Source organism: Lissotriton helveticus, chromosome 1_2, assembly GCF_964261635.1.
Source record: "Lissotriton helveticus chromosome 1_2, aLisHel1.1, whole genome shotgun sequence".
Lineage (NCBI taxonomy): Eukaryota > Metazoa > Chordata > Amphibia > Caudata > Salamandridae > Lissotriton > Lissotriton helveticus.
Genome location: NC_136058.1, coordinates 81,063,984 through 81,079,980, shown reverse-complemented (window position 1 = coordinate 81,079,980; position 15,997 = coordinate 81,063,984). Strand labels below are relative to the sequence as shown.

Below are 15,997 nucleotides of genomic sequence, written 5' to 3'. Positions count from 1 at the left end.
GGGTCTCTAAGGCCAATACTAGACCTCAGACCTCTCAATGCATACATAAATTCGGAATATTTCCACATGGTCACGCTCCAACAAGTACTTCCTTTACTGAAGAAATGGGACTTTCTTTCTACACTGGATCTAAAAGACGCTTACTTTCATATCCCAATTCACAAAGCCCACAGGAAATATCTGAGGTTTGTTGTAGAAGGACAACATTATCAATTCAAAGTCCTTCCATTTGGGGTCACAACAGCGCCAAGAGTGTTCACAAAATGCCTAGCAGTGGTTGCAGCTCACCTAAGAAGACAACAAATACATGTCTTCCCTTACTTGGACGACTGGCTAATAAAGGCCAAGTCACAAGCAAGAAGAATGTCTTCAAAACACACAAAAGACAATTCAGTTGCTGCACCAGCTAGGGTTTACGGTGAACTACACAAAATCCCACCTGCAACCAAACAAGGTTCAACAATATCTAGGGGCTACTATAGACACAGAGAAAGCCAAAGTATACCCCAATCCAGTCAGGATTCAAACAATGCTTACATTGATTCAACGATTTCAACCACAACACTCACTAACAGCGCGAGTGTTCATGCAGCTATTAGGGATGATGTCATCCTGCATACTGCTAATACCATATGCCAGACTACAAATGCGTCCGCTGCAAGAATGCTTAGCAACACAGTGGAATCAGGCTCAAGGACAGATTACAGATCTGGTGTTGGTAGACGACCGCACACACCGCTCTCTGAAGTGGTGGAACACAACAAACAGTTCCAAAGGGCGGTCGTTCCTAGAACCAATTCCACAAGTGATACTAACAGCGGATGCATCGCTCACCAGATGGGGAGCGCATATGGAGAAATATACAGTACAGGGAAGATGGAGTGTACAGAAAGAAAAAAAAAGGCACATCAATCATCTAGAACTACTAGCAGTGTTTCTAGAATTAAAAGCCTTTCAAATGCACATTCTCAACAAAGCAGTCCTGATCAGAACAGACAACATGACAGCAATGTATTATATTCAAAAACAGGGGGGGACGCACTCTCTCCAACTATCCAGACTAGCGCAGGAAATTTGGAGATGGGCCATTCCTCAAAACATCTATATATTAGCCGAACACCTACCAGGAGTTCAAAATCAGATAGCAGACATCTTAAGCAGACAGTCAGAACAAATACACAAATTGGAACTGCACGACCAAATACTGCAGCCATTCTTCCAAAAATGGGGACAACCAGAGATAGATCTCTTTGCCACTCATCAGAATGCAAAATGCCAAAGCTTCGCATCCAGGTACCCACACCACCTGTCGCAGGGCAATGCGTTATGGATAAATTGGTCCAACAAATTTGCATACGCTTTTCCCCCTCTCCCACTAATTCCATTAGTGGTTCGAAAACTGCAACAGCACTCAATGACCATGATACTAGTAGCACCCAGATGGGCACGACAGCCGTGGTTCACCACGCTCCTGCAACTCTCACAGGTGCCACACCAAAAACTAAGAATTTTCCCCATGCACCTTACACAGAACCATGGAGAAATAATGCACCCAGATGCCAAACAACTGAACCTAGCTATCTGGCTCCTGAGATCTTAGAATTTGGATACTTAGATCTACCTCCAAACTGTATGGAGATCATTAAGCAGGCAAGACGTCCCACCACCAGAGCATGCTATGCAGCAAAGTGGAAAAGGTTTGCTGTATACTGTACCAGTAACAACATCAACCCTCTGGACGCATCAACAAATAATATTATTTGCTACTTATTACACTTACAGCAATGTAACCTGGCATACACATCTATTAGAGTACATCTGGCAGCTATAGCAGCGTACCTACAAAACCGGCAACATCTATCCCTGTTTAGAGTGCCAGCAATCAAAGCCTTCATGGAAGGCCTCAAGAGTCATTCCACCTAGATTGCCACCTTCCCCGGTCTGGAATCTCAACATAGTACTCACCAGACTAATGGGACCACCTTTCGAACCTATGCATAGGTGTGAAATACAATTCCTTACATGGAAGGTGGCCTTCCTTATAGCCATTACCTCCCTCAGGAGAGTGAGTGAATTACAGGCATTAACAATACAAGAACCATTGCTACAGTTACACCAGAATAAAGTGGTTCTTAGAACAAACCCAAAGTTCTTGCCTAAAGTAATTTCAGCATTTCACATCAATCAACCAGTGGAACTATCAGTCTTTTTCCCAAAACCACAGACGGTAGCAGAAAGGGCCCTACATACATTAGATGTCAAAAGGGCAATATTGTACTACATAGAAAGAACACAAAATTTCAGGAAAACTAAACAACTATTTGTAGCGTTTTCCCCAACACATAAAGGCAATCCTATCTCTAAAGCAGGCATTGCCAGATGGATTGTAAAATGTATACAAATATGTTACATAAAAGCAAAGAGAACATTAACTGTTCCTCCTAGAGCTCATTCTACACGTAAACTAGGGGCATCTATGGCATTCTTAGGAAACATTCCCCTAGATGACATATGCAAAGCAGCAACTTGGTCTACACCACATACCTTCACAAAACATTACTGTGTTGATGTGCAGGCAACACAACAAGCAAGAGTAAGCCAAGCTGTATTAAAAACTTTATTTCAAACGGTTGCAACAGACACGGGTGACCACCGCTAGGGAGGTAACTGCTGTATAATCTATTCATAAATGTACCATCTGCAGCCCATATGCCTCGAACGGAATATGCTACTTACCAGTATGCATCTGTTCTTGGCATAGAGGGCTGCAGAGTGGTACATGCCCTCCCTGCCTCCCCGGAAACCTGTGTCTGTTCCGACATTATCTTATTTAGATACACTTACATGGGCATCTCTTTCTGTATTCTATTACACTACTCCATGTAACCCTACTATGGCAAAACAATCTAAGGATGGAGCAGATGCCCATGCGCACTAGCACCCAAAGGAGGAGTCCTCGGTCTTGTGACGACAAAAGACTTCTCCAAGAGAAAAACAAGTGCTATCATCCGAGCCCAACACCAGATGGCGATCTATTCATAAATGTACCACTCTGCAGCCCTCTATGCCAATAACAGATGCATACTGGTAAGTAGCATATTCCTTATGGCCATGCCCTGTGGGATGGGGTCCCTGGGGCCAAAATTGGCTTTGGGAGGGGGGCCACGTGGCCCCCTTCCCGTTTATTTAAAAAACAAATAGGGGTCAGCCCCCGGGAGATGGGGTCCCTAGGGACTAAAAAATGGGAAAAGAAGGGGAGCAACACAGCCCACCTTCTGGGGAAAAAAAGCCCCCAAAAAACTGCATCTCCCTGGAGGTCCGCCCCGTCCCTGCATCACTCTGCAAACGTGCCCCGGTGTAAGTTGGGAATTTTAATGCCCCTTAAATACTGGGGGCCAATGAGCCCACCAGGTACCTCCAGTATGCCCCACAGAGCTGCGTGGCAGAGAGGTGGTCCTAGGCGCCGGCCCTTTTTACACCTCTCTGCAACGCAGCTTTGTGGCGCTTACTGGAGGTACCTGGTGGGCAAGTTGGACCCCAGGGACCCTCAGGAATCAAGAGGACTTAATCCCCCAACTTAAAACATGCCACGGGGTGCGTTTGCACAATGGTGCAAGGAGAGGCGTGGCCTGATTTGACAAGTGTGCAATCGCGCCCTCTGGGGCGTTTTAAGTTGGGGGATTCAGTCCCCTTGAATCCTGAGGGTCCCTGGGGGGCCAACTAGCCCACCAGGTACCTCCAGTAAGCGCCACATAGCTGCATTGCAGAGAGGTGGTCCAAGGCTACGCCCCCTTTTTACACCACTCTGTAACGCAGCTCTGTGGCGCTTACTGGAGGTAGCTGGTGGGCTAGGTGGCCCCCAGGGACCCTCAGGACTCAAGGGGACTTAATCCCCCAACTTAAAACACGCCACAGGGTGCGTTTGCACAGTGGTGCAGGGAGGGGCGTGTCCTGATGTGACAAGTGTGCAATCGCGCCCTCTGGTGCTTTTTAAGTTGGGGGATTAAGTCCCCATGAATCCTGAGGGTCCCTGGGGGCCAACTAGCCCACCAGTTACCTCAGGTAAGTGCCAGAGTTGTGCTGCAGAGAGGTGTAAAAAGGGGCGTGGCGGCATCGGACCACCTCTCTGCAACGTAGCTCTGTGGCAGTTACTGGAGGTACCTGGTGGGCTAGTTGGCCCCCAGAGAATGATGTAATATGTGACGTCATCAGCAGTGCATTGCGGGGGGGTGAGTTATAGTTATCTGAACTAACTATAACGGCGGAATTTCTATGGTTCTGTACAAGTGAAATGTCCAACTAACTAATGTTCCTGAAACCTATGTTTTTTTTCAGTGAATTTGTAAGGTTTTTTAAATGCTAATTTCTAACTATAACGTGCCTGAAACCTATGGTTTTTTCAGTGAATTTCAATGTTTTTTTAAATGTTAATTTCTAACTATAATGCCCCTGAAACCTAAGGTTTTTTCAGTTAATTTCAATGGTTTTTAGGTCTCGTGACCTACAATGCGCGCAAGCGCATTGAGGGATCGAGAATTCAAGTGCTCGATCGTCTAGTGAAACCACTGCGGTTTCTTCACAGTGCATGTGAGGTCACGTGGCCACAAAAGCGGGTCACGTGACCACACAAGCACGCGCATCTCCCTAATCTGCCTGCCTCCCCTCGCTCGCATTCACGCCCCAGGCTCTCCCACCCCCATCCGGCTTCCCTCCTCGCTCGCATTCACGCCCCAGGCTCTCCCACCCCCATCCGGCTTCCCTCCTCGCTCGCATTCACGCCCCAGGCTCTCCCACCCCCATCCGGCTTCCCCTCCCTTGCGTTCTGCTGTCTCAGTATATGCGCTCAACTGACGGCATGTTTCCCCTCACACACGGAATTAAAAGTTTTTCGATCGCTGCTGTCATCTACCCCTTCTCCAGGCCCTTCTTCCCCTTTTCAACAGAAATGATCCGTGCCACACGGATGGCAGTTTATTGTTAAAGTAAGACCTTCAGCCGTTTCAGAATTATTTCAACTTATTTTTAATCGTACTTTTTTCGGAATCTTTTTATTTTATTCTGTGTATTTAATCATAACAATTTACAGGCTTCTTGTGCTTTTTTAAGAGCTATTTTTGCTGACAGGGCTATGCAGCGCCAACTCAGTTGTACGCAAACTGATATTTCTGCAGCAACACAGTTTGTCTCGCCATGCGTTGCCTTTGGCTGTCTATGATGTAACTTAGAGTGAATCAACTTGGTTGTGCATTTCTGTAGATCTCACACTGCCCCTACCCCCACAGGTGGACGGCAGCTGCTATTTTTAATCACTTGTTATATTTAATTAGCAGCAGCAGCATTTCTCCTGCGCCAGGCCACATCAAAGGCTCTGTGCCACTTTCACCCACACAGCAACACTCACAGACACGCAACGCCACTCACACCCACGCAACGCCACTCACCCAAGCAACACCACTCACACACGCAACGCAACTCATCCACGCAACCCCACTCATCCACGCAACCCCACTCATCCACGCAACCCCACTCATCCACGCAACCCCACTCATCCACACAACCCCACTCATCCCCACTCATCCACGCAACCCCACTCATCCACGCAACCCCACTCATCCACGCAACCCCACTCATCCACGCAACCCCACTCATCCACGCAACCCCACTCATCCACGCAACGCCACTCATCCACGCAACGCCACTCATCCACGCAACGCCACTCATCCACGCAACGCCACTCATCCACGCAACGCCACTCACACACGCAACGCCACTCACACACGCAACGCCACTCACACACGCAACGCCACTCACACACGCAACGCCACTCACACACGCAACGCCACTCACACATGCAACGCCACTCACACATGCAACGCCACTCACACATGCAACGCCACTCACACATGCAACGCCACTCACACATGCAACGCCACTCACCCACGCAACACCACTCACACACGCAACGCCACTCACCCACGCAACGCCAATCACTCACTCACACCCACGCAGTGCCACTTTCACCCACACAGCACCACTTTCAGACACGCAACGCCACTCACACCCACGCAAGCCCACTATCACCCACGCAATGCCACACTCACCCAAGCAATGCCACTCACCCAAGCAATGCCACTCACCCAAGCAACCCCACTCACACACGCAACGCCACTCACACACGCAACGCCACTCACACACGCAACGCCACTCACACACTCAACGCCACTCACACACGCAACGCCACTCACACACGCAACGCCACTCACACACGCAACGCCACTCACACACGCAACGCCACTCACACACGCAACGCCACTCACACACGCAACGCCACTCACACACGCAACGCCACTCACACACGCAACGCCACTCACACAAAGCCACTCACACACATGCAGTGCCACTTTCACCCATATTGTGCAGTGCACAATAGGTCTCGCAGTAGGAAAGTTGGAGCTATTTGTTTTGTAAATGACAAAGCCCTTTATGTTTTTAAAATTAAAACAAAAATAAAAGGCATTGTTATTTGCAATTGTAATAGCTCCAACTTTCCTACTGCGAGACCTATTGGCAACGCCAGTGCTTGTTTTAATAGTAATTTCTAACTATAACATCCCGATTCAGTCCCCTTGAATCCTGAAGGTCTCTGGTGGTCAAGTAGCCCACCAGGTACCTCAAGTAAAGGCCCACAGGGCTGCGTTGCACAGAGGTGGTCCAAGGTCACACCCCTTTATACACATTTCTGCAACGCAGCTCTGTGGCGCTTACTGAAGGTACCTGATTGGCTAGTTGGACCCAAGGGATTGAAGTGGACTTAATCTCCCAATTTACAACGCGCCAGAGGGCCCGTTTGCACAGTGATGAGGGGGGGGGGGGGGGGGGGGGATAGGGCCTGACAGTTAAGGGAACAGGAAGGTCATTACATCTTCTTCGTTACCTTGACAACCTTTTTGGTGTTACTTTTTCAGCTGATTTTGCCAATTGTATGTTATTTTACCCTCCAGTGGAACCACAATTAGAAGACCTATGTTCTGTGTACTTTTCTTTGCGACAAACATATTTATAAATGCAACTGTTGATTGCGGAACAGGCTTCCTGGTGCTGAAAGTAAGTAGAACAGGAATGAACACATCAGATTTAAGAGAAAAGACAGATCTTCAGCTTTTTAAACTACATTGTATTTTGAGGAGTTCCAAGATATAGTTGCAAGAGGAGGAAAACTTCAATTGCCAGAGCAGCTTTGAGGGAAACTGGGGACGGCCAGTAGATAGTGTCATAAAGAGGACAACGTTTGATAGCACGTGAACTTAACAATGACATAAGAAGGTGCAACATTGTGAAGTGCTCTGTAAAGGAAGCATAAAGATTTGAGATAGGGTGTTTGTCCATAGGTAGCCAATGAATTTCTTAAGATGAGAAGCGCACGGTGGGAGTCTTAGACCAACATGGGCTGATAAATGATGAACTTTTGTAATTGTTGAATGAGATCTGTTATGGTAATCAAGTCTAGAGGTGACTACGGCGTGGGTAACTATGATGCCGGACCCGAAAGCGGCTTGCGTAGCAGAGAAACTTAGAGCCATTCAGAATAATTTACATGTTGTCGGAATAGAAAATGTGAAAACGAAAAACCTGAAAGAAGGAGGCAAAAAGCGAAATGTAGATTTTCAGCAAGGTAGGGCTCACTGAAGAGCCCTGAGGCACCTAAGAGATCTCTGAATCTGAAGAGAGTGAACAGAACAGAGTGAAATGGACAGTGATTCATGCAAATACCTAGCTCAGAGGGTAGTGATCAGTTTGGTTCAGGACACCAAATCAAAGGCGGCCAGTAGGTCTAAGAGGACAAAGGCTGTTCATTTTCACTTCACAGGTGTATCTCATTTATTCATCCCAACCCTCTTGTTGATGGTGTCAGCATCATGATGATAAATATCATTAATGGTGCTTAACTCAGGATCCTGATGGTTGACAGTCATGCTTTGATCATGGAGTCCATATTGCACCACGCAGGACCACATATGTGTGAAAATATGGGAACCAGGGACCTCTCTCATGTAGGGCTCTACAATGAAAGCGCTACCAGTGGAGCAGATCCGATAGAAAGCTTTCCAGGAGGACTGGTGTGCAGATCCTTTAGGTCTTTAACTCCGATCCCAGCTCTTCTTTCTAAATGTCTAGCATAGCTTTCCTTTAGCTGTGCCTCATCATTTCATGGTGACACCCGACAGCCTGGTGCTTTTGACTGGCATAGAATGCTCCCTAAGTGAAGGCACTCAAAGGATTCACACATCTTTTCCTGTCTGATTGTAAATTCTCAATATACAGGTTACTTGCCGAAATACACTCTTTTAGGTACTTTTTAAAACTGTGAACTGAATCAAATTATCACTTTAATTCATAATCAATATAAGAATTCCTAAAATACATAATTGTATCTATTGACCGTATAATAAGAGAAAAGGTAATCATTAAAGATGTGTGTAGAAAAAAGATTAAAAGCATGTTTGGAAAACACCAACTTATACCCGAGAGGACTAATTAATAGTATTCTTCATAGCCGTATATGTGAACCATAATAATTAATATCAGAGAATGAATGTTTTGAAATTGAACAAAACACTCATGCCGGATTTCCAAGCATGGAGAAGCGGTTTAAAAAGTAAAAAAAAAAAATCTAGATCGCAATTAAATTTAAAGAGCAGTAAAAATGAAGTTAACTTCCTTTTTAGCTTACTGCACAATCTCATACAGAAAGTTTTTGAAAAACATTTAAAGCTTATATAAAATGATAAGATTGAAATAAACATTTTCAGAAAATTACATGTGGTCTGTTTAAGAGGAAAGAATATTGAAGATCAATTAAATGTACAAAAGAATAAAGAAAAGACAAATCAGCCAATGCTGAAAAATGTATTCAACTTTAGTTGTTGTAAAAATATAATCGAAGACACTACATGTTAATTCATGGGAAAATCAATTCTAGTTGGATAATGTTTCACTTGTGACACCTCTCTCGTAGTCTACACTATTTGTTGCCCATGTTTATATTAGGTAGGCCAAACAACACACTAGTAAAACTATGGTGGTTGGTACATCAGTTGACTATTAGAATTGGTTATAAACAATCTCCTGTGGTGAGCCATGTAATGTATGGAATGTATACATATTTTAACACCAATCCAATTACAGATTGTGGCTAGTGTTTATAAACTGTTTCAGGGCGGGAATAGAGAATTGCCCTTGAACCGAAAGTAAACTTTTTTTGATTAATCATTAGCATAGATCAACACTTCATGGATTTGATTTACTTTTTACAAAGAAAATTATACATGAGATGAAAGGAACTACTTGATGAGGATGGTTTTGCCTCCAAAAAAACCCAATCAGATTATCCTCTCTAAACTTTCACAGCACTGCTCTTTGAAATTGAATACTGCTTAAGGCAAAATCTGGTTTTAAAGGACCAATTTCATTTGCTGCTGTTACTCTTAAACTCATATGTAACTATTAGTATTCATCTTATTTCACAGGTGAATTCTAAGAATTATATTACTGTTATCGCACTATTAGCTATGCCGCATGTTATTGCTCATCTTTAGTTACTTTAGTATGATATATATTTTTATTGTCATTTAAAGGTTCCCTTTTCATTAGCTGACAAATGAGGTCTAATGTAGTGATCTGAATAGAAAATATCCCTTTGTTTTTTCCAGACCACTTTTGTGTATGTTTAAGAGGTAAATAGGCAGGAATTAAAATAACCAATTCAAATGTGGTTTTGTGTGTATGGTTACATTACAGGAGGAAAATATAAAAGATTCATCTGGACAAGAGGATGAAGCACAGTCCTCCAATGATGACCACGCCCAGCCAGTAGTTTCTCGTGATGCACCTCAACTTATCCGACCCCGGCGATGCAAGTATTTTGATCCAAGTAGGCAGGGTTTTATGTAAAAACTGTATCTCATTAATGAGATGTTTCACAACATGCTGTGTTTACATTTTTAATTCAGCAAATGGTATAATTACAATAAACATGTACTGGAAGAGCAATAGTGTAAATTAGTCTAGATGAATTAACCTATTGCCTCTAGGCTTGTTACCTGCTTGTTGTTCAGTTTAAAATGCATTCTGTTAGATGTTGCAACCTATTTTCAGAGATCCAATGTTGCATGACCACATTATATTTAGTTGTGCTGGAAATGTCCTTTTCTTGTTGTTGCCACATCTCATTAAAACTGAAATAGTTGCTTGCAGAGTCCTGTAGTTTGTGTTTTGCCTAATTAGAAAGTTGGTTGAAGTTTCATTTGTGCTTTCCTTCAAGGATTGTGCTAATTTGTCTGACTCCCTGAGAAGTGAATGGAATTGTGGAGGCGGCATGGGAGTATAAAAACAGTTATGGTGCATTTGACAAATATTTTAGTGTTTGTTGAATTTGAGACATAACAATTATAACTTGAAATGAAATTGTACAAATTTCACAGGTGTAGTAGCTCAGGAAACTTTCTTAGTGGATATACATACTGCTGTAGAAATTTTGGCAGTCCGTGTTGGCTGTAGACATTTTGGCAGTCCGTGTTGGCTCAAAGATCATTTTTCAGATGCCTTTAATACTTTGCATCATTTACATATGGTGATGCATGCTACATCCATTATACAGGATTTTAAGGTTTCTTGGAGGCAAGATGGAGTGGACATGGTCCAGATAATTTCACCAACATTGAGTGCAATACATTTTGAGCATTCTAATTTTAAAGGCATCTTCATTTCGCAATACCTTTACCCACATAAGGCTGACTTCCCCCTACCGCCCTCCCCCCCCACCTCCCGGCACAACTTTAACTAATTAAAATAAAGGAAGCTCTGACCCCCCAGCCTGTTGCTTTTACTTGCATTGTAACTCCTGTGTTAAATATGGTTCCTTTGTTTGCATTCTAGATTTAATGGCAAGTGGGCCTGGTTAGGGTCCATGCTCACCCTATTTTTTCAGGATTTGATGCAAAAGCGCACAGTGTTGCAATATGCCTTGCATCTACTACTAACAGTAGTTTGAAGAAAACAAATGTTACAAATGTCCCCCAGACGGTGTTGAGTTGTATGAATAGACTTCTTTTTGTTTGTCTCCAAATTGAAGTTGAAAGAAATGGAGCTTAAAAGCTTATGGCATGTAAGGTGTTGTAAGTACAGTAATTGCAGCCATAATAACCCCCCCCCCACCACCACTTTTCCATATATGTGACTTTCCTGCCGTAGTAGTAGATTCTGGTCAATGATTAGTAAGAGCAAGTTTGCTTCTAACAGGTTTTCAGAAGGCCACATGACAATACTCAGTAGCTCCTGATTTTTAGGTCGAGCTGGTGTAAGCAGCGCGAAGTGCTGCAGGTCCAGCAAAGACCTTATTGTTATCGACTTGCTGGGAAAGTGGGACAAGGGATGGGCACGCGCAGGGACATCGGTGATTTCATCATGTGTGCGCGCATGTACAGCCCTGCGCTGTGCCTATCTCCTGTCCCACTAAGTCAGCCTCCTTCAATAGAGTGCGCGCGCATACACACACATACACGCATACACACACATACACACGCACCCACACACACACACGCATGCACACACACACGCATATACACACACACACACGCATACACGCACGCGCGCACACACACACACACACACACACACACACACACTCCCCCTCACCGTAGGCAAGCAATTTATGAACGCGCGCGCACACCCCTCCCAATGGGCTACAGGCTCCGTCACGCGGGGCTTCCCTCACTCCTTCCTCCTACGTCCCTACAGCGTTTCACAGCCTCCCCTGGGGCGGGACTTCCGCCTTCTGCCCTTCTCGTCCAGGCACTTCTTGGGCGCAGGCTTCCCACAGAAGGCGGAAGTCCCGCCCCAGGGGAGGCTGTGAAACGCTGTAGGGACGTAGGAGGCATACGAGTGCTCCGCCTCCACGACAACAGACAGCACAAATGCCGCAAAAATCTGATGAGGGGGGCTGCTAGCTTACTTTGGAAATGTGTGACTCGGGGCTTTCAGGTGGACTGTTTAATGCAGCATGCACGTAAACACTAAGGCGCCATATAGCCGACTCTTTAATATCGACAGTGGAGACTTTCAGATTATTTATTTTCCGCGTGCCGAGAATTCACCTGACCTGAGATGGCCACAAACGTTTGTCATCACGCTGCCGGCATCACATGGGTGCACATGAAACTTCTACTGTCACAGCTCGCAAACTGTCAGCTGCACGGCCAGGCCAAGGGGTTGTGTGCGCGCATCTAAACTGGCAATAAAACTAGTTCTATCCGCGCCGCCCAAAATAAATCGGCAAATAATCATGGAATTGCTGCATAATCTTATTTAGTAAGTGGGGCCAGTCTTAAATTTCTCAAAGATTTGCCTGTCTACACCCTTCAGTTTTTGGTGGGCGTGTGAGAGCATTTCAAGCATGTGCAGCCAACAGCATGCATTTCAAACTCGTAGTCTTAATAGTGCATTTCCTTTTCTGACCCACTTCTTGTGATGTTCTATTTCACACACGCCAGCACTTTTTCTGAAACAATGTATCCTGACTCGGCGCCTTGCTGTATTCGTGTAATGTAACCACCCCTGAAGGCTAGTTTACATTTATTACTTCAAAGCATCCCTTTCAATGGTGAGGTGCATCAGGCTCTGAGCAGTCTTCCTTCCTGGACTATGCTGCTGCCTCTGACGGGGCTTTTTGTCCCTGCGCCTCTGAGTGATGGCTCTTAGCGCCAGCTTGTTCAATGAATGGGCATGCATTAGGCACACTCCTAGCTCTGTTTTGTAGAGATGCAGCAATCAGTTTTACGCATGTCCGCAGTAAGAGGGTACTTTCGGGATGCATGCGTGATGTAAACCTACTGCTCCCCGCTCCTGCCGAGATGTATTTCAGCCTCATTCACCCTTCTTAAAGGGACAACCCCCCTGACCGCAGTGTTCTGGTTGTTGACACAGGAGCACTCGGTACGATAGAGCTGCTGCAGGCCACGTGTCACCTAGAAGATGAGTGCGAGCCTATGAACGCCTGGCAGGGTGCGGAAGACCCTGTTCCCCCGCAGGGAGACTGAGCTGTAGAACACCTGTGAGTAGACGCCATAGCTCCAGCTCTACCAATGAGGAGGACTGAGTGATGTAGAAGATAGTGATCCCCAACAGAGAGAACTGTGATTCAAAAATATATTTGCTAGGTTAAATCATGTCCCCACCAAGGCGACGCTGAATTGCAAGACTCGCAACTCTTTAAGAGGCTGGGCTGCACGAAAGTCTGATCCACTGCACTGTATCAGGATACACCAAGCAGAGGAAGGGTCTCTTCTACTCGTCGCATAACTGGCACCAACATGGGCATTGTGAGTTGTTTTTTAGGTCTCGCCCTGGAATTAGCATCCAAAGGATGCGTCCAGGGTTGGAGACGTATAGTTAGCTGTCTCGAGGGAAGGACGGACGAGAAGGTGTACGAGCTTTGCTTGTCTTGTATTTCACTGCCTGCACGCGCACCGCCATTCACGCATGCGCACATACACAGCCACACCGCCACTCACGCATGCGCACATACACATCCATACACAGGCACACACACCCCCGTCGCCGCCGCACCTACACACAGAGACCCCCCATCTATGGCCCAGGAAGCGGCGAAGCGCCAGCGTGGCTCTCCCCGGAGCAGCGGGAGAGCCGCTCATTTAATATGCGGCGCAGCCCATAATGCCTTGCAGGCACAGGCATACACACAGACACACACACAGACAGACGCGCAGACAGACGCACGCACACACACACAGTCACAAAGACACACACACACACACACCGCGCCCCCCACTATGGCCCACTTACCGCATCAGCGGCCTCAGCTGCCACCGGTCCTCTGGCCATCCACTCCGTTGGCGCGGGCTTCTCGTAAAGACGGAAGTCCCGCCCCACGACAGCCGTGAGCGTGCACATCCCAAAACCGGAAGTTCGGGAGTGTGCACGCTCACGGCTTCTTGTTTCTTTTACTAGTGAGTCAGAGATACTACACCACGATAAACAGTATGAACCGTTTTACTCTTCATTCGTTGCCCTGTCCACGCATTACATCACTACAGTATGCGGCCAGAGTAAGTCCTGTTCTCTTAGCTTTGGGTTTATGTTCTTCAGTGGTGGGCTGGGGCACATCATGATTACCGTTTTGCTCTGCCATTTTAGATGTTTGCTTGGCTTTTAGTTACACATTCGATTGGAAGCTAATTCTTATTGGTAACTCTTTACTCGACGCAAACCAGGATTCTGGGGGGGGTCTTGTTTATTTTTTTAATTATAGTAGATTCAATACACCACAACGTTACCGGTATATGTATGTTTTGTGAATTTTCTGAAATGTAACTGATGGACTTGCTGCTGATTTAAGTCTGTTATGTTATGAGTGCTTAACTCTAGAAATGTATAAAGGGGTATAATTTGTGAGGGACTATGACCTCAGGAGGTGTTGCCTGCGTTGTGCATTTTTGCAGTTTTCCTTGTAATTTTGGCATGGAGGGCTTCTTCCCACTGTCCTTGTTAAACTGTGAAGTCAGTTAACTGGTTTACATTTGTGTTGCGTTCTGTTAACCGTTTTTGTTTTGGTGGTGCCCTTTTTTGCCCTTCTTACACATATAACCCCATTTTTGTTGTGTGGTAGGTAAAATGTACCGATCCATTCCACTTATGTAGATTGATTAATGTGGCAAAGGTTACACTTTTGCCTGGGTATACATCTTTTTTGTGAGTGGAGTTTGTGAGGCCATCATATTGTTTCTGTTGTGTAGATTTTCTTGCACTGTGTCTGTGATTTTGTTAGTGACAGGCCAACTAAACATGTGTAGTCTATTGTATTGCTCCCGTCCTTGCCAGCTGTTTGGAGATTTTGATGTTCTAGGAGATTTGACTTGAACTGTGTTTGGGGAACCGCTATCTAGTGAGGTATTTTTTTTCCTGCAGAGGGTTGCATCCAAAATGTTTCTGAATGCATTTTCTGTCTGTGTTAGAGAAGAGGCAGATACCAAAAGATAATCTGGACTGGGCTGGCAAGCCGTGATGGTACTGGTAAGCATTATGCTGCTGCCGGTTTGGTACCATTTTCCACCTGCCACCTTCTCTGGTACATGCAAGTCACTGCCTGTGGAAAAAGTACCAAGCCACAGGGCTTGGAGGTCTTTTGATACTGCATGACCAGATAAAACTTGACTCAGTTTCTCCTACTGCAGAACTTCATCAAACATACATGGAGGATCCTGGATTTAATTAAGTTGCTTGGAACACATCCCCCAGAGTAGTCGCTAATCCTTTGGAAAATCTCTTGTTGCAGTATTTGAACTGGTCCCCTTCCAATCTGCTTGTTCTAGTTAATTGTTACTTGGTGGTAGTTTGGACTTCCTCTTTAGTGCTAGGGAGCACAAACCCATCCCAGTCTACTACTGTTGACAACACACCTGGAAAAAGTAGACCTCAAGATTTTAAAACTGGGACTTATTTACTTGCAAAAGTTGTCAAAAACTTTGTTTCATTGATAGAGGTAGAAACTCTTTATTTAGCACCCAGAATCTCTCCAGGAAGGCCATAATTATCTCCTTGGATGATTAGTTTGATAAATCTGCTTCCTCCAAATCCATTATTTAGCCCTCCAACAAAGGAGCCTGTAAATATACCTTTAGTATAGCGCAGACTTTACCCGAAGGCGGTATTTATTTATTTATGTATTTATGCATTTTTATATAGCGCGGACTTTACCCGAAGGCGGTATTTATTTATTCATATATTTATGCATTTTTATATAGCGCGGACTTTAACCGAAGGCGGTATTTATTTATTCATGTATTTATGCATTTTTATAAAGCGCGGACTTTACCCGAAGGCGTCGGAGGCTTCACAACAGGAACAGAAATGAAACATAATGAGAAACATTACAAAAGAACAGGTTGCAAAAACATACGTTACTTACATAAGGTAATAGTGA

The 15,997-nt window shown here is 45.1% G+C and overlaps 1 protein-coding gene across 5 annotated transcripts in view; it reads left to right on the top strand.

Annotated features, from left to right (window-relative positions):
- The window catches only part of MIER1 (MIER1 transcriptional regulator), a 399,774-nt gene that overhangs the window by 240,162 nt on the left and 143,615 nt on the right, over positions 1 to 15,997 (top strand). For 3 of the 5 annotated variants that reach the window (XM_078668900.1, XM_078668911.1, XM_078668917.1), the window contains one exon: positions 9,799 to 9,931. In XM_078668900.1, coding sequence (XP_078525026.1) covers positions 9,799 to 9,931 — 133 coding nt within the window. The remainder of the gene's footprint in view (positions 1 to 9,798; positions 9,932 to 15,997) is intronic. The other 2 variants (XM_078668904.1, XM_078668926.1) reach the window with 1 other exon arrangement.